General features: G+C 49.9%; 1 protein-coding gene across 1 annotated transcript in view; it reads left to right on the forward strand.

The window, feature by feature from the left end:
* RYR2 (ryanodine receptor 2) overlaps positions 1–23,191 on the forward strand; it is a 472,766-nt gene that overhangs the window by 346,804 nt on the left and 102,771 nt on the right. The window contains exons 59-65 of the mRNA XM_081124070.1: positions 463–586; positions 1,032–1,147; positions 4,426–4,490; positions 6,680–6,801; positions 11,546–11,595; positions 21,739–21,799; positions 22,834–23,072. Coding sequence (XP_080980196.1) covers positions 463–586; positions 1,032–1,147; positions 4,426–4,490; positions 6,680–6,801; positions 11,546–11,595; positions 21,739–21,799; positions 22,834–23,072 — 777 coding nt within the window. The remainder of the gene's footprint in view (positions 1–462; positions 587–1,031; positions 1,148–4,425; positions 4,491–6,679; positions 6,802–11,545; positions 11,596–21,738; positions 21,800–22,833; positions 23,073–23,191) is intronic.

Consider the following 23,191-nt stretch of genomic DNA (forward strand, 5'->3'; position numbering starts at 1 on the left):
TTGTTATAAAAACTCAGATGTGGGAGGCTTGGTAAAAGCCCCTTATGTAAGACTTGTTTTCCCCGTCCCTGTGGGGCAGGAAAGGAAGCGTGTCCCTGCGGCAAGCAAGTTTCGCAGCTTCCCCAGCCCGGCCCTGCCTCAGCGTCTGCTCGCAGTCTCCCGGCAGCGGCAGTGATCCTTTGAGTGGGGAGACCCCAGCTGCTCCTCCCGCCTGGGCGAGCAGATGCTGCGGGTGCAGGGCTCACGAACGCCTGTGTGCTCGGGGCTTACTTGCCTCCGAGAGGCACTTGACGACCTTCCCCGGGATGTTAGTGGTGCTGGTGAGGGAGGAGCCTGCGAGAGCCCTTTATCCCCGGGTAGGGGAGGACACCGAAGCGCGCGGTGTGACCCAGTCACACAGGCAGCCCGTCTCACCAGATGCTCCCCCGTTGCCTCTGTGTTCCTGTCTGGACGTGTTCTTAGGAGGCGGGAACCACCCCCTGCTGGTACCGTATGACACGCTGACGGCCAAAGAGAAAGCCAAGGACAGGGAGAAAGCGCAGGACATCCTCAAGTTCCTGCAGATCAACGGGTACGCTGTGTCCAGGTACGAGAAGCGCTCCTGCTCCAGACGCCCATCTTGCCGGAAGACTGACTGTTTCTGCAGCCCCCTCAGGTCCCTTAAGGCTTGAGAGCCACTGCTTACTGCGCTCAGACGCTCCGGTCGTGACATCCGCGCCTTCAGCCCTTTGGCACATTCCTTACGGGAGTCAAAGCACTGCTTACATTAGCCCCTCGACCGTCATCAAGGCTAAATCCAGGCAAAGTGACACTTTTTGCTAAAGGCAGCATCTGCTGCATAGTAACAGAGCTGTTAGCTACAGTGTTATACAAAGAATTCAAACTGTTAATGAAACCTCATTTTGCCTTTAGCTAGAGAATGTTAGGTAATCTTCTAAGTTTATATATGTTATATGTAGGAAACTTTGTTAAATAGATAGTGTGATAGTCTTTGTAGATATTGGTTTCCGTATTTCATTTTGTTCTTACAGAGGGTTCAAGGACCTGGAACTGGACACCCCTTCTATTGAGAAGCGATTTGCCTACAGTTTCCTCCAGCAGCTCATCCGCTACGTGGACGAAGCCCATCAGTATATCTTGGAGTTTGGTGGGTACTGCGTCCTGCCGCTGACAGCCCGGTGTTACTGTAGTCACAGCGTCGGGGCGAGGCCCCTTCCCTGATGGCACACACTTGCCGTCCATCCTGGGACTGACCAGAGTCTGACACGCTACAGGCAGACATGTAGGATGGGTGTGTTCTGACAACTTAAAAAAATCTAGCATAAAACTCTGTTCTCCTTATAAAGCTCATGGCCATTGACTTTTCACTTGGAAAGGTACAGTGGGCGTGCATCACAGTTTAAGGTACAGTTAAATCTCTTCTTATGAAATTAATTGCTCTACCAGTGGATTCCTGAAATTTCTGGACCGTGCAGGGGCCTCAGCTCAGCCCCTGCAGGGAGCGCTCGCGCTGGACTTTGTGCGCGCAGGTTGGCACCCTCTTGGAGCGTAGCGAGGGCTCCTGCCCATCAGCCCAGTGCCACCTGTGTGCGAAAGGATCCTTATTTTAAATCTAGATTCAGATCACTCCACCACCCAGCGCCTTTGGCCTCCATCACTTCGGGACCGTCAGCGGCAGGTGGATTAAGTTTCTGGTCACCTGTCACGCACCCTCCTGTCAGGGTGCCTCCCAGCTGCTGGTGGAAGGTGCCGGGACTAGAGCCTGTCCCTCTGGGAAAACGTGTCTCGTCTGGTGGTGATTTTTACGTTTTCTTTCCCACTCTGAAGGTTTTGGTTTTGTTTCTTAATTCTGTTCTTTCTGGTCTCTGCACGTTTCCTCGGCACCCACACCATCGGCACTAGATCCCTTCACCATCCCCGCCCCTCAGCACAGGCGCTTGGCCGGTGTTTTCTCAGAATTCACCGTTGGGCACAGCGTCTGATTAAAGCCCATAGAACCCAGCTAGGTGTTTTCTTGTCCCTGGCCTCCCGTGTCCTAAGTGTGGTGAAAGATTTTCCAACCGATCATTATTATTTTTTTAATTATTTAAAAAATATTTTAAAAACTTTAATTACAGTTGAAATACAATATGTTAGTTTCAGGTGTACAACCTATTGGTTAGACTTTTATATACCTTACGGAGTGCTCCCCCTAAGCCCGGCACCCACTGGCACCACGCCGTCATCACAGCATCATTGTTCCCTGTGCCACCCTCTACGCCCCGTGGCTGTTCTCAAACCTGGCAGCCTGTGTTGCTCAACCTTTCACCTGTGTCATCACCATTCTCTTCGAGAACTTCCCTGTCCTGAGACCTGTCCCTTTATCGACAGTCCAGCAGCTGTATTGTTGCTCCCTTTTTCACAAGAGCTAATTATGCAAATGATTTATAGGTAATCTCTTTATAACTCAGTGATATTTTTTGAAAATACAATTTATGAGCCATTCTGACAAGTAGCCAAATTAGTCTGAATTAATGAAATTAGACCGGTGAACAGCAGTGAGGCACTGTGAATTTTTGAAGCTGCTGTGCACAAAGTTAGATGCTCAGACGTCTCTCCCACATTTAAAAGCATCTGAGGTGAGTGGCAGCCCTGAGAGCTGGTCTTCTTTTTTTTAAAATATATCTTTATTGATTTCAGAGAGAGGAAGGGAGAGGGAGAGAGAGAGAGAAACATTCATGATGAGAGTCACTGATTGGCCGCCTTCTGCACGCCCCCGACTAGGGATCGAGCCCGCAACCCGGGCATGTGCCCTGACCGGGAATCAAACCCTGATCTCCTGGACCCTAGGTCGATGCTCAACCGCTGAGCCACACCAGCTGGGCAAGAGCTGGTCCTATTTTTGGCAGGAGAGAGGAGCAGAGGTGGGGAAGGAAGAGGCAGGGGACGGCCCTTTGGACAATTGCTGGTTGGTTGGTTCTTTACCTTTGCACAGATACCAGAAACAGCAGTTTGAAGGGTAAATTTGTTTTGTTTTATGCTCATTCAAGTTTCCAAACAAACCGCCCAGGACAGTGTTCGTGTGCGGGGAGAGGTGAGCATCATGTCACAGAGCAGGCTCACCCCTCCGCACACCTCCCTCTACCGGGAGAGCTGAGGCAGAGAATGGAGCTGCTAAAACAAGCTTCATCCCATCGCTGATGCTCCAGGGACTCTTCCTGAGGCCGTGGCTCTGTTAGAGGAGCCCATGGGGTGGGAATTGCCCCCACCTCCCTTATTTTAATTTTAACTTTCCATTGTTACTGCAAATAAAACTTCTCTATTGCCTTCTCTGTTTATCTGTCGCTTCGCTGCCTCTGCCACACATCTGTGATTCTCGATGTGAGCTGGTGGCGATCGTAGGAATATGCATATGCCCTTTTCTGATTTTTGTGTTAAATTATACGTCACATTCCCTCCAAACCTTTCTCACATTTTGCATGTACCCATTTGTGCTAAAATGTGTAATGAAAGGAGAGATGTATTTAGTTCCTTGAACTATTAGCAGATTTAGCTGTGTACAAAATTCTGCCTTGACACATTTTGTATGAGAAATGGATCCAGCTACTTGTGTGTCTGCTTGAGAGAGATTTAGTTCAACAATGACAACAGAAATGAAACTAGCAAGCCTTAGAAAGTTGTTTTCTTTTACTTATTCATGGGAAGAACATGTGATTTTACAAAATATTGTCTAAAGTCCCTACAAACTCTCCTGACTGCCTGTCTAGGATTTAGTATGTGTATTGCAAATTGTTTTCTATTTGCAAAAGAACTTTTTCAAGCTAGTTTACTTTGATTCTTAAAAATATGGCAGCTCTGCTTGCCAGTTTTACTAATCAGCCTTCATCTGACTCTGAATTGCTTGGCTCCCGTGTTCTGCGTGTCCTCGTGGTGGTTAGAGTTTATGGCTCCCCCTCCCTGTGTGCGAGCCTCCTCTCCTGCAAGAAGGAGGGGGAAAGGTCCACCTTCTGAGCGGAGCCCTTCGGTCAATCAGTTCTGAACCTGAGTCATTTTCTGTGCCCTGGGGAAACGTGGGAGTCTTTGCTTTGCTTGTGGAAACTGCTCGGCTTGTACTCACTGCTCCCAGCCCAGGTGCTCCCAGAGGGGTGCCTTCCTGTGCTCTGTCCATTTCTCCCCTAGTCCCAGGGGGCTCAGGGCTGCACCCTGTGGTGCTCAGAGCCACATAGCTGGGCTCTGCTCAGTAGCTCTTTAATTTGAATTTGCCTGTTTGTTTAAATTCCTTTTTATTTAATACCCTGCCAAAGCTAGCCTTGGTGGTTTGGTTGGCTCTTTATGTTCAGTTCGGTGGGACAGCCATTGAGCAGTGTGTTCTAGACTCTGCGTTGGGGTGAGTATCCGGGAAGGGGGCAGTGCGACCTGATCCTGAAAACTCTTTCCTGTCAGCAGATGGCGGCGGCAGAGGCAAAGGGCAGCCCTTCGCGCACGAGCAAGAGATCAAGTTCTTTGCTAAAGTACAGTATCTGGTCCTCTTGTTTTTGCTTCACTATGTTTGCTTACAAAACGTACCTTTAGCTCTTTGCCTTTTTTCAGAAGCCACTTGTCTCTAATGTGACTCCTCTTGCATGCGTTCTGTGGCCCCCACAGCTGCATGAACCCAGTGGGTGGGTGGCTCCCACACCCCTCTCTGCCCTCCCTGCCTTAGCTCGCAAAGGGTTCTCTTTCTGGCTTTATTATATAACATAGAAGAAAATTGTCTGTTTCTGAACATTTGAATGCTATGATTAAAATCCTTAGGTGAGCATTTTTTTCCTAGAAAGGAAGGACACTAGCTAGTTTGTAAATGGGCCGTGATTAGGGCCTTTGCAACGGGGTCTTTATTGCGAGACCTCAGTCCCACTGGCTTGCAGATGGGGAGGCTGAGGCCCAGAGATGATCCATGGCTCACAGAGAGAGCACATCCCATTAGTAGTCATTCCATTTAGCACAATTTATTGAGAATTTGCTATTTGCCTGGCACACTTAGGACTTTCTTTCAGGCAGTAGGGAAGGTTGTAGAGTTGGCTGCAAAGTTTCCGTGTTGGTTTATTGAGTGACTCAGTGTTTGCTCAGTACCTGGTCTGTTAGGCATCAGGCTGTCCCAGAGTGTCCCTGTTGTGGGCACAGGATGCCCTGAACACTTCCCTGTGTACAGTATTTTGCAGTTATAACCTAAAAACCAAATGAATTCTGCCAGTTTCCTTTCAGAGTAATCACAAAATGGCCTGTTATTCTGATTGGCTGATATTTGACCTCCGTTAGGTGTTTTTAGAACTGTGCCCTTCACTTTAAGGAGATTTCGTAGGTCTTTTCTTCCACTCAGTCTGTATGAAGCATCTGAAGTTTATTCTGAGCTGCACGTTGCTAGTTGCCCATTTTTTGGGATGCAGTCCCCTTGGTAGCCAGTTGTCAGGAAGTTGAATTCATGGTCTGTAACCCTATATTTAAAAGCACACTCTTGTGTCTCATCGCCTGTTGAACTTAGCACCCCAGGGGTTTCCTTTGCAGATGCCTAGTGAGGCTTAATTTCTACTAAATCTGTGATTCATTCATTCACATATTTATTGAGCACCTGTTATATGCCAGTCACTAAGTTCAAGCTATGCCACGGCTTTCTAGGAGGATCACCGAAACTTCCGTATTCCCACCATATATAAACATGCTAGAACACATTGCAGGGAAAATGTAGTTAGATGGACTCGAGTCTAACTACTAGTAATGCCCATTCTTTTTTCATTCATTTATTCAACAAATGTTGGCCCAGCAAGGCCCTCAGCACTGTGATTGGAGGTGACTGACCCAGCAGGGCAGTCTCACAGTGTCCAGGAGAGGCTGATGGGAAACAGACGCAGGAAGGCTTCTGGTTCTCTGTCCTGTGGTCGCCTAGGGGGAGGGCCTAACCCAGATCACAGATGAAATGCAGGATTGCAAATGGTGTTCAAAGAGCAGAGAAATGGGGCCTCTGTCTAAATGAGAGTGAGCAAAGGCTATCTGAGGAGGAGCCCCGAGCCCTGAGTGAGGCCTGCAGGAGGGAGTGTGGGTCACGGGCGTGGGAAGAGCATTTCAGACAGGGAGTGGCGTGTGCAGAGCCCTTGGCGTGAGTGGGCAGGGCGGAGAGGGGGACTCCACCAGAGGCTGCAGGGCCAGCTCAGGAGGGGGAGGTGGGCCTTGAGCTGGCCCCTGAGAAGGACTTTGAGGAGCTGGGGCAGTGGCAGGCGACTGCGAGTGAGTCCCGCCTTCTCTACATCTCAGTTTATTACCTGCAGAGAAGGGATGCTGGCACCCGCCACAGAGTCGCCACCCGGTGAATTACATGCAGGGTGTCAGGGGCAGTCCTCACACGTGGCAGAGACCCCATAGTGGCAGGCATTGATTGGGACTGAACTGTGTTGTATGAATTATTAAGAATATTTCATTTTGATAAAATACTAAAAATAATTCCAAACGGCTGAAAATTTAGTATGTTCCCCATAATTAACCCCCCCCCCCCCCCCGCAGGAACAGGAGGCAGCAGGGGGAGGTCTGAGAGCCACTCTCAGAGATGGGGCTGCTGTGGCCCTGGGTGCTGGGACCTGCTGTGTGGACACTGCCTGCTGGGGGCCTCCATGTTCACTCCTCCCCCACATTCCACTGTGTACACCTGTCCTCTTTCCCTTCCTTCCAGGTCGTTCTGCCTTTAATTGATCAGTATTTCAAAAACCACCGCTTATACTTCCTGTCTGCTGCGAGCCGGCCGCTCTGCTCCGGGGGACATGCCTCGAACAAGGAGAAGGAGATGGTGACAAGGTGAAGAGCTAAACCCCCAGGCCCTGCACCCCCAGGCCCTGCACCCCAGACCCTGCACCCCAGACCCTACATCCCAGATCATGCCCCCTCAGACCCTGCACCCCGCACCCTGCCCCTACAGACCCTGCACCCCACACCTTGCCCCTGTAGACCCTGCCTCCAGACCCTGCCCCCACAGACCCCGCACCCTCAGACCCTGTACTCGCAGACCCTGCACCCCCAGACCCTGCACCCCACACCCTGCCCCTGCAGACCCTGTCCCCTAGACCCTGCCCCTGCAGACCCTGCCCTCCAGACCCTGCCCCCGCAGACCCTGCACCCCAGACCCTGCACCCCAGACCCTGCCCCCACAGACTGTCTGAGTGCGTTTGCGCTGGGGAGGGAGGGACAGAGGAGGGCGGGCCCTGAGTGGGCTGCTGGCTGCCCATGGTGGCGCCCTCTGTCCTGCCTGTCCCCCTGCAGAAGGGGATGGTTTCTGCAGATTAACCCAGGGGATCTAGATGTTGAGATTTCTTTCGCTGCTGAATGGAAGGAATAAAATACTCAATAGGATTCACAGGTGGAGGCTGGAGAGCACCCTGTTAGGATGTTTGGGGGATGGTGCTTTTGACATTAATTTATTAAAATCCCTTCAAATCTCATGTTTTTGCCAGCCTTAATTTTTTAGGAGGGAAAAATCCTATTTACAAGAAGTTACGATTTTAAATATTGTTTAAAAAATGTCAACTCTGGGAAGAAAATGAAGTAAAGTGTGGCCTTTCTGAATGTTTCCCCTCACTCCGCTCTAGCTAGCACGATAGCAGCACCTTCCCAGTTTTGTTTAAATCTAAGTCTTTTCCATGGATTTATTAGTGATTGTTCTGGAGACTTCCAAGTTTGATGCCTCAAAGTTCCCCCAGAGTGTGTGTACGTGAGACTTGTTGGCTAAGGGAGCCTTCTCCTACATTGTGGGGTGCACGGGGGTCATACAAGCTTTTACATGCATCTGAACTCTTTCCTATAAAAGTAAGTGGCCTGTGGGAAGCAGAGCAGGCTCCCTTTAGACTTGACATCAATAAGAGGCTGAATGGCCCTGCAGTGTCAACCTATAGGGTAGAGAGAGGTGGGATTGAACAACAGAGAGAGAAAAGTGAGACTTCTATGTTACATAACATTGGGAGTGGAGACCTCAATGGAATTTTAAGCTCATCTCTTTACTCAGATGTAGGGTATTTTCCAACTAGTAGCCGGTCGTGCGATGGAGGATTGCAATCGCATTAGAATGTCCCCAGACTGTTAAATAAGAACCTTCCTGTGGAGTGATAAAGCTGGTTGTACCGGGGGATCCATCCCAAGGGCGTCTGCTCACTTCACAGGGACCCCCCAGCTCGGGGCCTGCAGACCCCTGTGGATGGTGCGTGCGCACAGGGTGCCGAGTTCCCACCGGCCTCAGGCCACCAGGGCCCCAGTGGACTGTCCTTGTTCTCCCTGGGTGAAGTCAGCCTTTGTAACGCAAAATGTGTTCCCAGAGGGCAACGGTCCTTTAGATACCCCTCAGTACATAAATCCGGAGAACTTGCAATCAGAGCACACAGGACAATAGAGAATCGTGCCGGTTCCGCTTTTCCCCCTCCTGTGTTGTCTGGTTGCCTCCTTTAATTTCCAGTCTCTAAGAACTAGCCACTGACCACAAGGGACTTGTCCTTGCTGCCCGTGCCCCCCAGAATAAACCAGAGCATCACCATTCGGTAATCTGGGGGAGACTCAGGTTACTCAGGTTCACTGTGGAATGTTGTCTGTCATCAATACTAGCTGCCAGAATAAGCTGTCTTCTTTCTTCTTTTAAATTTTTAATTTTTTCACTTAATTGATTAGCACTTAATTGAAGAAGCCACCGAAGCTTCTTCCGTGGGAGAGGGGTCAGAGGTGCTCTGGCAGGAGCAGGGGGGCGGAAGGGCCACGCTGGGGCGAGGCAGGCGGCAGGTGGGGAGGAGGCTGCTGTGACAGATGCGCCACCTCCCGGGCGGGGCCCTGGGCGTGTTCCGCAGATGCTCCTGCATCCTGCCCTGGACAAGATGCGGTCCTAGCCCTGGGATGTGCGACAACAAGTCCCTGACTGTAATGAACCCAGGAGTATGGCTGAGTGGACGCAGACACGTGGCATTCACCCTAAATGTATGATGCGTGGAGGTGGGGACATATGTGAAGCGCTGGGTTAGAGAGGGTGCTGTGTAGATGGAGAAAAGGGCTGGGTGTGGGAGGCTGAGAGACAAAACCAGTCAACCGGGCAAGTCAGGGGGAGGCCAGTGCGGTGCTGAGGTGTCAGGATGGGCGGCTGGACACTGTTGTGTCACTAGCACCACTGAGGAATTTTGGAAGATCCAGTTTCTAGAAGAGGTGAAGTTTGGCTCGGTATTTATTGGCTATTAGCAGATTATCAGGCTGAAGATCCAGCAGAAAGCTGGAAACACGTTTTGATGGAGAGATCAGGGCAGGAAATGACTTATTCGGGGACTATCTTTACCCATGAAATGCTCGAAGCTCTGAGCGTAGATGAAACTAAAGGACACTAAGGGAGACGGCAAAAGGTCTGGATTCCTGAACCTGGAGAATTGTTACGGGGGAGGTTTGAGAAGTGGGTCTTGGAAGAACACGGACCGCTTAGGGGAGGAGGGCAAGGATCCGGAGTGTCACAGTGTTGCCACCACTGAGAGCTCCCCGAGGGAGAAAGTCAGGTGTGCTGGTCAGGGTCCTGGGAACCTCAGGGGCGTCCAGTGGGGAGCAGTGGCCCAGCTGCGAGTGGGTGCCGAGCGAGCGTTGGTGCTGAGGGAGAACCCACGCGTTGTGAATTCTCAGGAGAGTTAGTCATGAGCGGAAGAGACCCCAGTATTATGGGGATATTTTTAGAGAAACTGCAGGCAGAGCTCATAACAGTCAAACCGTACAGTTGGCACAGAGCTCACACCCTGGGCGTGGGCAGCCCAGGAAGCCCCAGCTTCCTGTGTATCGATGTTTCTCGCTGGTGGCACATCAGTTACTGTTGGAGCAGTTGATGTTGTTAGAAGTCATTTTTCTCTGACAGGCCCTCAGACGTTAAGTGTAACCCAACAGAATGGGATACGGAGCAGCTCCGTTTAACATCGCAGCAAAGTATCCGAGGTCTGGCGAGCTGGGTAAAACACAACCCTTGCATAAATTCAGCATCATCTCAGATTTCACCTGGACACCAGCAAGTACCCACTAGTGAGATATAAAAGGTATCACAAGATAGATCCAAAGTGTGTGTAATTCCAAGACGTAATCGCTCTTCTTAAACAGGCAGATCTCGTGCAGTGAGCAGGCGTGCAGCTCAGATGAGGACACCTGGAGAGGCTCGCTCTGGTTTCATTGTCTTTTTGTTCAACCAGCACAGCTCAGGGGTTAATGTCATTATAATCTGACATCTACTTGAGTAGATTATTGTTTTAAAAACTTTTATCCCCAAATAGATTTCCCAAGACCTCAGCTTCACGTAGGCACCTGTAGATGGGCGTAGTCTTGAAAGAGCTACACAATGCCCTGTATAATTAATTTTCATCAATAAACAAGTCCACACTGTAACTGAAGTGAGATATGATGGCCGGAACCTTCTATAGAGGAGGTCAGTATCACAGATGCGATTCTCTGTCTCCATCCTGCCATCCTGCCATGAGCAGTTGCCTAATCTTATTCCCCGTCACAGTCTGTCCCCAACACTGGTGAGTGTGCGTCTGCATGGTGCTGGTCACAGGAGAGGACGGGGCATTCAGGACCCAGCACTTGGGAAAGTCAGGCTGAGTGGCTGGTGCCTTCAGATCCCAGGTGAGAGCTCCGTACTGGCTGTGCAGAGCCTGTGCTCTCTGAGAGGTCAGAAGGGTGCAGGTAGATGTTAAGACAATGTCAGTTGTAATATGGGAAGTTAGACGTAAGGATAGAGGTTTGGGATGACAGGAGCTCTGGGTGTTAGGACAGGCTTCTTGGAGTAACCATGTCTGAGCTGAGTCCTGCGGGAGGGGCAGGAGGGGGAAGGACAGCGTGGAGTGAGCAAGGGGCATTGCTGCAAAGAGGACCTGCAAGGAACCCACCCGACTGCAGCCTGGTGACAAGGCAGGACAAGAGCAGGCACTGACCTGAGGGTCCGAGCACCCAGGCCTCTCGTGCCGAATGGAGGCCCCTGTGTGTTCTCTCCCACTGCTGATGGCAGGGAGGACAGGAGGCCCAGGAACCGCTCTACAGATGAAAATACATATGCTCAACTCATGTGCCAGCTTTAGGAGCCTCAGGGCATCACCTCCTGAGGCGCCCTCAGTGACTCAGCGGCTCAGGTTCTGCCTCTGCGCCCTGGTGCTCTAGCCCTGGTGTTAAACAGCGCCCACCCCCCCAGACGCCAGCCGGCACCTGGACAGGGGGAGCTGGATCTTTCCCTGCGGCCGTTCAGAGTTATATTTCTGAGGGGTCCATGTAGATCGCTTTTATATTAATTAGCTTTGCCTTCAGTTTTTTTTCTTTACTTAAAATACGTGCTTTTTTAACCATGGTTGTCCAGAGCACTCAGAGACTCTCCTCAGTGCCTTCATTCCACATTCCGCTCGGGGACTTGACGCTTTCTGCTGACATCATGTTGCTTTTTCCGGCTCATATATCAGCTGTTTGTTTTTCTTTTTTCTTCTTTTTTAACTTTATTTTAATTTCTCCCTGTCTTTTCCTCCCCCCTCCCCCTCTCTCTCTTGTTTTCTTTTGTCTTCAGCCTGTTCTGCAAACTCGGAGTTCTTGTCAGGCATAGGATCTCACTGTTTGGTAAGGAGACCCCGCACCGACGCCAGCATGGCCGCGCCGGTCCGGTGCGGTGGCACGTGTGGTGTGCTGTGTTGCATGCGCACGTGGGCGTGGCTGCATGTGCTCGTCTGGGCTGAGACGAGGGCCTCCAGGGTGCTCCTGAGTGGCGTTACCGGTGGAGAAATGGAAGGCTAACTTTCTTATACTCATCCGAAGCACATTCGAAGATCAAAGGTTATGCTGTGAAAGAGCAAATGAATGCGGTGGCAGCTCTGCCGTATGTTATTCTGGAGGGTGCAGCAGAACTGGGCCCTTGGATTTGTTTGGTTATCTTGATAGATTAATAATGAGCTGCTATAAATGAAAACGTTTTCACTACACTTGCCTTTTAATTCACTTGACCACACACTTGCATGACAACTGCATTTCAGACGCTGGAGCTCCAGCGTGGTTAGTGAGGCCAGGGACTCACTTAGCAAAAGTGACTTTTCAAGAACTGCCCACCCCATAGTCAGTTTGTTGGTTCCTGAGTTCACGCAGCTGAAGTCCCTGCTCCCAGCACCTGCTCCCACTGTGTACAGGGTGGCCACCGCTCCCATGGTGTCCTTGCGGTGGGGCTGAGGGACGCTGCAGCAGCTGGCAGGGTGGGTGGGACCTTTCCTGCACCTGCTGTTATGAGCTGACACAGCAAACGTGAGCTCCATAGGTTTCCAGGCAACATTAGGGTAATTTCATTAATAAAACAGTGTACTGAAAAAGTTTTTACAAGTTTAATCCATTTACAGTAAAAACTAAGGATTAAGTCAGCTCTATCAAAGGCACAGTGAATGAGCTGAGGAGTAGGTATATGTGTGTGTGTATATGTCTATGTACATGTACAAATGCACACAAATAACTTGTAAGTTCTAAACATTAAATTTGTTGGAGAAGTAATAGTTTCTGAATATAATTACTTGATGTCATATTTGGTTTCCAATTTATTATATCCAGTATTTGGTGTTTTTAAATTTAGCAATTAAAAGTTATATTTCATATAGATTGCCTGAATTTTTTGCATTAATATTTCAGTTATCCAAAATTAATGTGGAAATGTCCTTCTTTTTTTAAAATTGACTTGAGAGAGAGAGGAGGGGGGAGAGAGAACCACTGATTGGTTGTCCCACTTATTCATTCGCTCGTCGGTTGGCTGGCTGATCCTGTATGTGTCCCGAGCGGCGATGAGCCCTTGGCCGCGTGGTGGGTCAGGAGGCTCCCTTCTGGGTGACTGCCAGCGGGCTGACTTTAGCTTGACTTCTCTTCAGCGTGGCGCAGCTTCTGTGTAAAGTTCAGACGGGCGCTCACGCCCCCCTTGGCCTTCTCGTGATGACTGGGTTCCAGCATCCCCCATTTGTCTGCAGGGAGAGCTTGATAGGGACCCTGTTTCTCAGCTGCACTTTGCTTTTTAACCCTCACCGAAGGATACATTTGGGGAGAGAGAGAGAGACAGAGAGACCATTGTGAGAGAGAGACATCGATCATTTGCCTCCTGTACACACCCCAACCTGGCATCAAACCTGCAACCTGGTATGTGCCCTGATGGGGGGTCGAACCCACAACCGTTCGGTGTATGGACGCTCCGACTAACTGGGCCACCGGCCGGGGCTCAGCTGCACTTTTTGCATTCTTATTAACGAGCATAGTACTTCTCTTGTGCTGTTTCCAACTTCTTACATATGGAAACTCTTGCTTTCCTGTGTTACTTCCCTCTATAACTTCTTTTTAATAATCTGTGAGGTGTTTCATACACGCAGCAAAGCACACACCTCTTAAGGACAGTCTGAGGCTATAGCTTGAAGACATGTTATGTGTCTGTACCCATTTGCTCGGCCAAGGCGTAGAATATCTCTAGCGTCCCTGAAGCCTCCCTCCTACCTTTCCCCAATTTATAAGCCTCAGAAAAGGAACTATATGGAGACTTCCGCTACCACGGGTTTTTTTGACTGTTCTTTAACCATCTTTCCTTCTGACTGTGTAACTCGTCAGACCTAGGAGGAGAGAACTGGACTTTAACATTTTTTCCATCTCCGTGTGATTTTGATATTGCTTTCAGGAATTGCATTTTAAATCCCTTAGCATTTAAATACTATTTTTAAAAACTTTAATAGGAACTGACTGGAGAGCTACCGTGTGTCTTTTTTTTCAACATCATATTTTTGTGAATTCTTTATATTTTTCTAGTGTCTGTTATTGTTTCAGATTTGCTTTGGCATTTTCCTGTAAAACAACCCAAACCTCATGAGGCCTTTATTAATCAAACGTACTCCACTACAGACATGCCCAAGTGTCAGATTCTCTAAGACGTGCAAACTGTCTTTTCCCCCTTGCATACCAAGAGGCACTTTATTTTTAATCTGTGATTGTTTCTTTAATAGCTGTTGAAAGCTTTTCTGGGTGGTTTTTACAAGTTATTAACCCTAATACTTGTGAGCCCCACTGTGGTCGCAGAAGCACGTGTGATCAGGACCCTTGAGACGGGGCTGTCTCGGTAACTTGAGCACAGCTGTGTCATCACACTCCTTAGTCCTGGGGGTTACGTGAATTTACCTCTGTGCGTGATAACTTCATGCCAGAGCAGCTGCAGGCCTCCCTCTTTTTTTAACTTTATTTATATTGTTGACATTATTACAGATGTCCCCCCTCCACCCCTGCCCACCTCCGTAAGACGCATAAACTTTAGGCGATACAGTTGCAGCCTGTGTCCTGGAGAGAGCAGTGTGGCTTTGAGTCAGAGGACCCGGGTGCAAGTCCTGTGTGTATAACTGAACCAGTGAATGCTCTGGGCAGGGTCTTGCCCTCCCTGAAGCTTAGGCTTTTATTTTTGAATAGGTGGAAATAACTAGCCTACTAATCTTTTTTTTCAAATTTATCTTTATTGTTGAAAGTATTACAGATCTCCCCCTTTTCCCTCATTGATCCCCTCCCCCCTGTACCCCTCCCCCCAGGCCTTCTCCACACTATTGTCTGTGTCCATGGGTTATGCATATATGCATATAAGTTCTTAGGTTAATCTCTCCCACCCCTTCCCCCATCCCACCTTCCCTCTGAGATCCCTCAGTCTGTTCCATGCTTCTGTGTCGCTGGATCCATTTTGTTCATCAGTTTATTTTGTTCATTAGATTCCACAAATGAGTGCGATTGTGTGATACTTGTCTTTTTCTGACTTATTTCGCTTGGCATAGTACTCTCCAGGTCCATCCATGTTGCCTACTAATCTTAGAGCAGTATGGCACACATCATGCTGGGTGAGGAATGTTGAAGTCCCATGTAAGCTGTAACCTTACGAGTTCCTCCTGTAAGGTTCCTGGACGGAAATGGGAGTTGAGGTTAACAGGAAACCCGTTAACCTGTGTCTGTGAGCAAAGGTAAACTGTAGAAAGAGTCACATTAACCTGAAATGCGTTAGAAAGTGCAACTGAGACGGGAGCCTTACGGTAAACCAAGGGACAGAACTCTCCTGCTGGTGGGGGCACCTGTGGTGAGCTGGTTTGATGAGTTGCAGAGTATTTGTCCAAGTGGGATGCCAAATTGTAGTTATATCTGCAAACCCCACCTTAGTTGAAAGATTTTTCTGATCTATAGGGTGACGAATCCCAAACTTGGACTTAACACCTTGCTGACTGGTCAGGAGATAACTTGTGTCTGCACTTACATGAATTTAAGTAATTTTAAACACCTTGCTGACCAGTCATGCATATTCAAATGTGGAAAAGTCGCTGGCTGCACAGACGAGTTCTAGCTTGAAATAGCCGGTCAGCAATACAGTTGTGTGTGTCTTTAATTATTTCCTAGCATTTGAAGCACACTCTCTGAGAATTAAAGAGATTAATAGTGTTTTTATGCTTCAGATATTCATTTTGAGGTGTTTAAACCATTCATTTTATATTAGAAAAAGGTAAGGTTTTAAAAAGGGGGACCGGCCGTATGTTCCCCACAGAACAGTAGATCTCTTGTATCCATTAAAATGCGTTATGGGAAAAATACAGAAAAGATGGCATGCTGCTTGTGTGTAGGCGGCCTCCTGAACCCTGACATGCTTGCAGGTGACTGTAGGTTCATGCCCCCTTGTATTTTGGAAAATCCGTTAGGACCTGGTCAGGATCAGCAATGAGTGTCCCGTTTGCCATTTCCAAGGGCCCGTTGCTGACTAAGGAACTAGTGCCTTTAACCCCACCATTCCCCCACTCTTGCTTAGTGAAAATGGCGATTGTTGATTTCAAGGCAGGTAGAGCATACAAACCCTCGGGTCCCAGCCCAGGAAGGCCTGCAGTTGGTAGCCGAGGTGGGACGCGGTTGCAGGTGGCCCAGGTGCGCAGAGCGGGCCTTCAGGCTGTGCTTTCCCTGGGCCATGAACCTGACGCTTCCTGACCTTTGCTCAGTGAAGCTTCGCTGAAGGTCTGCTGGGCGCCAGGCCTCCTCCAGGCTGTGAGGACAGAACGGTGACTTGTTACCTGCCAGCGCCCCCCAGCCCACCTGCGGGCATGTGTCGCCTGCCTCCCCGAGTACTGCCATCCTCTCTGAGTCCCCGCCCAGCCTTCAGACAACCTGTCTTCCCCAGGACGCAGCCTCACGTGCCCTCCTACGCATTCAGCGGCTCCCGCTTCTGCAGAGGAAGGTTGGGATTCCTCATGTGCCCGGGAGTGCCCCGTCTGTCCCCTCGGCCCATGGTGTTCCTGAGCAGCCCTCGCTCACTGCGCTTGGCCTCTCTGCTGCTCGGCCGCGTGGATTCCCTCTCTGCCCAGGGCCCCTGCACATGCTGTCCTTGCCCACTGGCACGGTCCCCGTACAGTAACACTCACCTTGCCCACCCCTCATCCCCACCATGGAGTCAGCAGCTCATTCTCCAGAATTCAACCCAAACCTTCCTCAGCTCAGCTTCCCCACCTCCTGACGCCTGCTCTGGGACAGTGTCTCAGCTCCTGCGCCTGCCCTCCCCTCTCTGCTGACCACCCTAGATTAGCACCTCTTTCTGGCACAAGACACTCAGCTCTTTGAGGGCTAACTGCTGTACCCTCAGTGCCTAGTGGGAAGTCTGACACATAGTAGGCATTTTATAAATATCTGATGACTGCATGAGTGACCCACCCCAGTCCTGCCTGCAGGAAGCCTACCATCTAACAGATAAGTGAGCAGATGTTTGAAACAAGGAGATACGGGCTGTCAATTTGAAATATTCCTGCTTTCATGCATAACCCAAACTTAACATTTTTTGCTTGTGATTATTAAGGAAGATGTGGTTTCCACGTACCGTACAGCTTATGAGAGCCCCGTGTTTTAAGTTCCCGAGCAGAAGCCGCCCATGAGAACATGCAGGGCCCTTCCTTTGACCTGGAAGAGACACATAATTAGTGACTCTTCAAACAACAGGCCATTAAGCTAACCAGCCAAGATCTGTCCTTTGAGGAATTGCCGGAGAGGCCGACACACACAATAGTGACCATTTGGGGGCTTTTTCTATGTTTCCATCTTCTGGTGAATTTTTCACGTACTAGTGAGACAGGTCATTGTCCAGAGATTCCCCAGAGTTACTGGAGAATTTACAAACTTGATAACAGAGGCTCCTAGAAACGCCCGGCGAAAAGCAAGCGTTTTGTGACACCATGAGCATAACACTCCAGCATTTCTTCTGTGGGACCTCGAATGGCCCTGGAAGTCAGAGGCCACATCACCACTCAGCTCTAGTGTTAGCTGCAGAGCACCCAGCAGGGTGAGTTCTGTGTTTAAATGAAGCTCTAGGTCTTGTTAAATATTTTTTTCCCTCCTGGGCAAGTACGCCTGACTTAAGCAGTGCATAAATTTTAATGTTACGTTTGAAAGAGTTTCAATAGCAAATAGAGTAATATATGGTGGATTCTATAAGTTGGTGTCTCTCCTTGGTTAAGGAAGTAGTGGGTTGAGCTTACGTTGACCTTCTGTATCTGGTCCCCAAACCCACGCGTGCGCCCACATGCGGGCTGTGCGGTCTTATGTCAGGAGATACTAGAAACAGTACATGTTTGTACCATCCCCGAAGATGTCCAGATTGTGCCTGTGTTTGTTTAATAGGACGCATGAGGAAGGAAAAGCATTTAAAATACTCAGTCTCAAGCTCGCGGGCGTCGTGGGGGGCGGGGGGCCTTCATTGCGCTGAGAGTGGAACGGTTCCCCAGCACCACCTGCTGCTTGTGTGGTCACCGAACCTCATCCCTGGGGGGTAATGAAGGTCTTTCTTTACTTAAAAACCCTGTAGATTACGACAGTATACATGGCAAAGACAAGAGTGACCTGGACTTAGGTTGTTTATTTGCCACATAAAAATAACGCAGTCTGATGGAGAGGCAGGTCAGGTCGGGATATCGGAACCGGGCGCTGCAGTGAACACAGCGTCAGCAGGCAGTGTTAGAGCGGCGCAGGAATCCGCTCGCTTGAACGCACCGCTGTGAGGGGCTCCCCGGCTTTGGGACAAATGAGCAGTGTGTAATTATCTGAAATATGTTTTCAGATTAACTGAAATACCTCACAAAATTAAGGGATTAGCAATTTTATTTTTTCATTATCACAGATTCCAAACGTGACAAAGTCATTGGTGCTCTTTATTTCTCTCTCTTCCCTCATAATTTTGAGGGAAAGTATCTTCTAGGATAATTTTATTGTATACTATTAATAAGGATTCTGCCAAGATTAGTCTTTTGTTCAAAGAAGAGAACATATTGAAATCCCGCGGCAGCCGCGCAGGCAGAGAGGAGGGTAGTGAGGACCAGCGTTACTTTCATGGCTGTCACTGCCTCCCGAGGAGAGGTCAGCACCCTGGGGACGCCCGTTCGTCAGGTCACAGAACCAGCCACACTAACATGTCAGGTTTCGGATCACACTGAAAACTCCTCAGTCATAGAAACTTATATTGAAAACCACAAGCCATTCAAGATTAAAATACAAAAAGACCCTTTGACTCTGACGGTGTTAACTTTGTTGCTTACACTCAGAGCGGCCTAGTTCACTCGAGCTGGTCCAGGCCGCCCGTGAGGTTGATGATGCTCCTTAAGGCTCCCACAGCCTCGATGACACCTGGCGCTCGACCCATGACCGTGTCCCTGGGTGTTTAGAGGTGATGAGAGGTAGGTTTGAAGACAAGGAGAGTAGCTTGGATCTTGAAAAAGTAAGTTTAAAAGTAGCCAGCTTTGTCTTTTTATGCTACTCAGAGCAGGTAAGCAATTATGTGTAGTTAATACATGAAAATATAATCATCGCTTCCAAATTTTCCCATTTCACTGCACTTTTTCCCTAGCCTTTCTGTTCCTGCGAAGTAACGTTTCTGATGGCCGTGCTCCGGATGGCCCTAAGGGGCCCAATTTAGATTGCTCTGATTTCATTACAAGCCTGTCACATGCTTGGTCTCTTCGGCTAACCGTGGTCACACAGACGCTTTCACTTGGTCTACGTGAAACGCTTTCCCTGCATTCCTTAGGCTCCTTTTCTACAAGGTGTTTCCACCTAGAGTTGTACTCTATCCCTTATGGAGAATCCGAGACGTGTGCATTCAGGGAGCTGACAGATTGGGGCTTTACCCATCACAGAAACCTCATATTCACCAAACGTTTTCATTTGACACACACCGCTGTCTGCCCTGGCTCTCTTCCCAGCCACAGAGATTTAACTGAGCGCCTGCTGTATGCTAGACTCTGTCCTAGGTGCTGGGCTACAGCAGGGGCCAAAGGAATGGCCTCTCGAATGCCTAGGGTGGTGGCGAAGATGCCCCTGGCAGGTGGTAAGGGCCTGGCTGGCTCTACAGGCGCTGGTCCTTTATACAGAGACAGCGGAGGGAAGGGAAGGCGACTGAGAGTTAGGGAGAGAGCGAGGCCAGCTTCTCAACTGCTGCTGAGGTTAAGCCGCCGGAGCCCCCTACCGGCTGCCTGTGAACCTTCCCCTGGGCCTCCCGGCTCCTCCTGTGCTGCTCCTTCTGTCCTTGTTCTCACCGTCTGTCCTCCAAACACTGGGCAGGCGGGGCCTTTCCTCAGTCATCCGTCTGCCATGCTCTCGCTGGTGACTTCCCTTAGGCCCACGAATTGAAAGTCGTCTGGGTGCTTATGGTGCCCACACTCGCAGCTCCACTGCTTCTCGTCTGCACTGCAGGTTTTCTTCCAGTCGCCCAGCCCGCATCCCCAGGAGATGACAGGCCCTGCCCCCAGCCTGGTGCCCAGAGGACACGCCCGCCCCTCCTCTCAGCTTGCTCCTCTCCTCTCACCACATCTTTAAGTCCTGTCCCACTCACCTGCTCACACAGCTGCTCCCCGACAGTCTCGGAGTCACTCCTGCCTCCTGTCCCTCTCACCTCCCATTTAACCCATAAGGAAAACTTAAAGATAGGTTCCTAATGTCTTCACAAATGCTGATCCAAACTCACCGCCCCCACCCCTCACTCCACCGCAGCGGCCCCCTCAGCAACTTCCACTCGGCCCTTCCAGAGTTTGCACGTTGGGATTTTTAGAATATGAATCAGATTCCAGTCTATTCAAAACCTAGGTATGTCTTTCTGTTGCACCCAAAAAAATACCCAGAGTTCTTGCTCCAGTTGCCGGCGCTAGGACCTGGCCTCCCCTCCTCCCACCAACCTCTCCTTCCCATCAGCCACCTTCATGTCCCTGCCTGGAGCACCAGGCTCACTTTCTGCCTTGGAGCCTTTCCCTCTGCCTGGCTGTCCACATGGTTTGTTCCTTCATGTCTGCTCATTTGCTACTTTCTTGGGGACCACTTACCCCGTTACCCTGTCCAGTTGCTCTAATCCCTACATCCTGCCGTGATTTTTACTGTGGCCTGATACTGTATTACGTAATGTTTTTTTATTAGTTGTTATGCATATCCCCTGTTAAAATGCAAGTACCTTGAGAACTCTGTTTTGCTTATTACTGGAAGTTTGGGAGTGTCTGGTATTTAACCTGTATTTATTGAGTGAGTGGATAATTAAATGATAATATTTTCAGGGACTACAGTCCAAGCCCTGAGATTGCCACCAGCCAATAGACAGGGACATAACAGATTCTGCCCTTCTGCCCTTGTCTTCATTACCCCCCGAAATCCTGAGATACAAGCTTAAGGCAAACGGAACTGTCCTGGAAAACCCAGGGCCTGAGCAATGAGCGCCTCATTCCTTCTCTCGTCTGTCTCTGTTGCTAACTGGCTTGCTGGCATTCTAAAGCTGTTGTTAATTCCCATGTGTACTTAATCCATTCAAAAGAATGCATCATACTCAGATGTCATAAAAACTTAACCTCAGGACCCAGGAAATGGCGATATGTTGCACAGTGAATACTCAGTGTGTACATTGTGTATAGAATACGGAATGAAGAAGCACAGTCTCAGACTGTGTGTGAGCATGTTACACAGTGAACATGCAGTGTGTACGTTGTGAATAGAATACGGAATGAAGAAGCACAGTCTCAGACTGTGTGTGAGCAGTGAAATCACTTTGTAACTTTGGACATGCTTTTCTGATCTGCATCATAAAGTAATACACATGTAGTAATTGTATGATTCACATTTCTGCCAATCAAAATGAGTGAATTTCATCTTTCATGAAGAGTCAGCCTTTTTCAGGTATCTCATGAGAGTAGAATTTAATTTTTTCAGCTTCTGGTGCTTTTTTACATGAGAGCTTGGTGCTGCTTTTCCACCAAAACCAACAACATTCAGGCAAATGAGTTCCTCTGAACGCAGCTGACTGCAATGGAAGGCAGAGGTGGGGCAATAATAGTGGTTACATTGATTAGACTTTCAGCCGCCTCATTTCAGGAAGGCTGTGAGCTGGGCTGACCTGAGGTCTTCGTGCAGTGGGAGGTCAAAGTGAGACGAGCTGGTGGGGGTGCGTGGGGCTGTGTGGGGGCGCGTGGAGGGTCGGTGGCCCCTCAGCCTGCTGCAGCGCTGCGAACGCTTCCAAGCGGTCAGCTCCTCCCTGGACCACTCCACGCTTCTCAACCTACATCTGCTTAACCACAGCAGAAGCTGCATGATGTTAAACTCCATTATCAGAGATGTTTTAATTGAGTTATTATATTGAGTTGTGCTGTGGGCTGATTATTGAAACACAAGTGTTAGTAGGAAAGAAGAACACTGACAAATCCTCGGAGCATTTCACGCAGCCTTTTCTTCCTGTAGGAAACGATGCAGCGTCCATTGTCAACTGTCTTCACATCCTGGGGCAGACTCTGGATGCAAGGTACGTGGACATGCATTTTTCAAGCTCATACAATGGCATTTTGTTATTTTATCAACATAAATTGTTAAATCTGAGGTGCGTCCTGCAGCAGTGCAGTATGTGGCGAGGGCCGTCCTGGGAGGTGACAGTGGCACCTGCAGCCCTGGAGGTCATGCAGGGGTTGAGGCGCGGTGCTGGGCTTGGGGCTGTGAAAACACTTAGCTTTACAGGGACAGGAGGGTGTCATTCTCAGATTACAGCTGAGCAGAGTGGAGCTAAGACGGCACAGGGGGGTGTGGTCGGCCAGCTCCCCGTCTGTGCCTTCCTCCTCTGCCCTCCACCAGCGCGGCCAGGGGCCCAGCATGTGGCGAAGGCCGTCAGCCCACTTAGCATGACTGACAGCCTTGCAGCCACATTAGATTCGTTTATTACCCAGGGTAAATCTAAATGAAACTCTCTGAGCATCTCTTAGAGACAGTCTTCCACGATTCCTTGGATTATCTGTGCTTGTGTTTGAAACTTTATTTGGGGTGTTTTGTATAATGAACGAAGAAAGAGATGCCATTGGGCACCTTCGTTCTTACTAGAAATAGCGGCCAGGAGGGTCCCTCCGCTCAGCGCCCAGCCTGTGGAGGCTCCTTAGGAGCCGCTGACTCTCCCCCGCAGCACAGAGCATCTCTCATTCGGTGATGGGTTTAGTGGCCACTGGATGCTTCTTTCACAGCCGTTGCCTCAGGAACACTCTGGTTCTGTTGGATTTGGGGTTAACTGAAGCGGCTCAGAAGCTGTGTTTGGTCCGTTGTAAAATAACTGTTCTCAGAGGCTGAGGCCGCTGGTGGACACACGGCCCCAGCCGGCCCTGGGTTCCGAGGGTCTCACGGAGCTGACCGAGGAATTTAGGAGCAGCCTTGACTTACAGAGCAGTGTGGCTGGAACTCCAGGTATTGAGAAGGTACCTGAGGGTGGACTTAGAAAGTCACCAGGCCGAGGGAGTGAGGAGCAGAAAGCGCGTGTTCGCAGCTCACTGCTCCCCCCACCCATTGCGCCCCCTCCAGGACGGTCATGAAGACGGGCCTGGAGAGCGTGAAGGGCGCGCTCAGCGCGTTTCTGGACAGCGCGGCGGAGGACCTGGCCAGGACGCTGGAGAACCTGAAGGAGGGCCAGTTCGCGCACACCCGCAGCCAGCCCCGCGGTGCCACGCAGATCGTCAACTACACGACGGTGGCCCTGCTGCCGGTGCTGTCCTCGCTGTTCGAGCACATCGGCCAGCACCAGTTCGGAGAGGACCTGATAGGTACGTGCCTCTGCTACTGAGAGCTTCCTTTCTGAGCAGCGGTCAGAGCTGTGGAAGCCCCGGGGGCTTGCTCCGGCGCCATTCAAACACTCTAGGTCTTGTTCTGCAGAACGTTCTGG

Source organism: Miniopterus schreibersii (assembly GCF_964146895.1).
Source record: "Miniopterus schreibersii genome assembly, chromosome: 21".
NCBI lineage: Eukaryota > Metazoa > Chordata > Mammalia > Chiroptera > Miniopteridae > Miniopterus > Miniopterus schreibersii.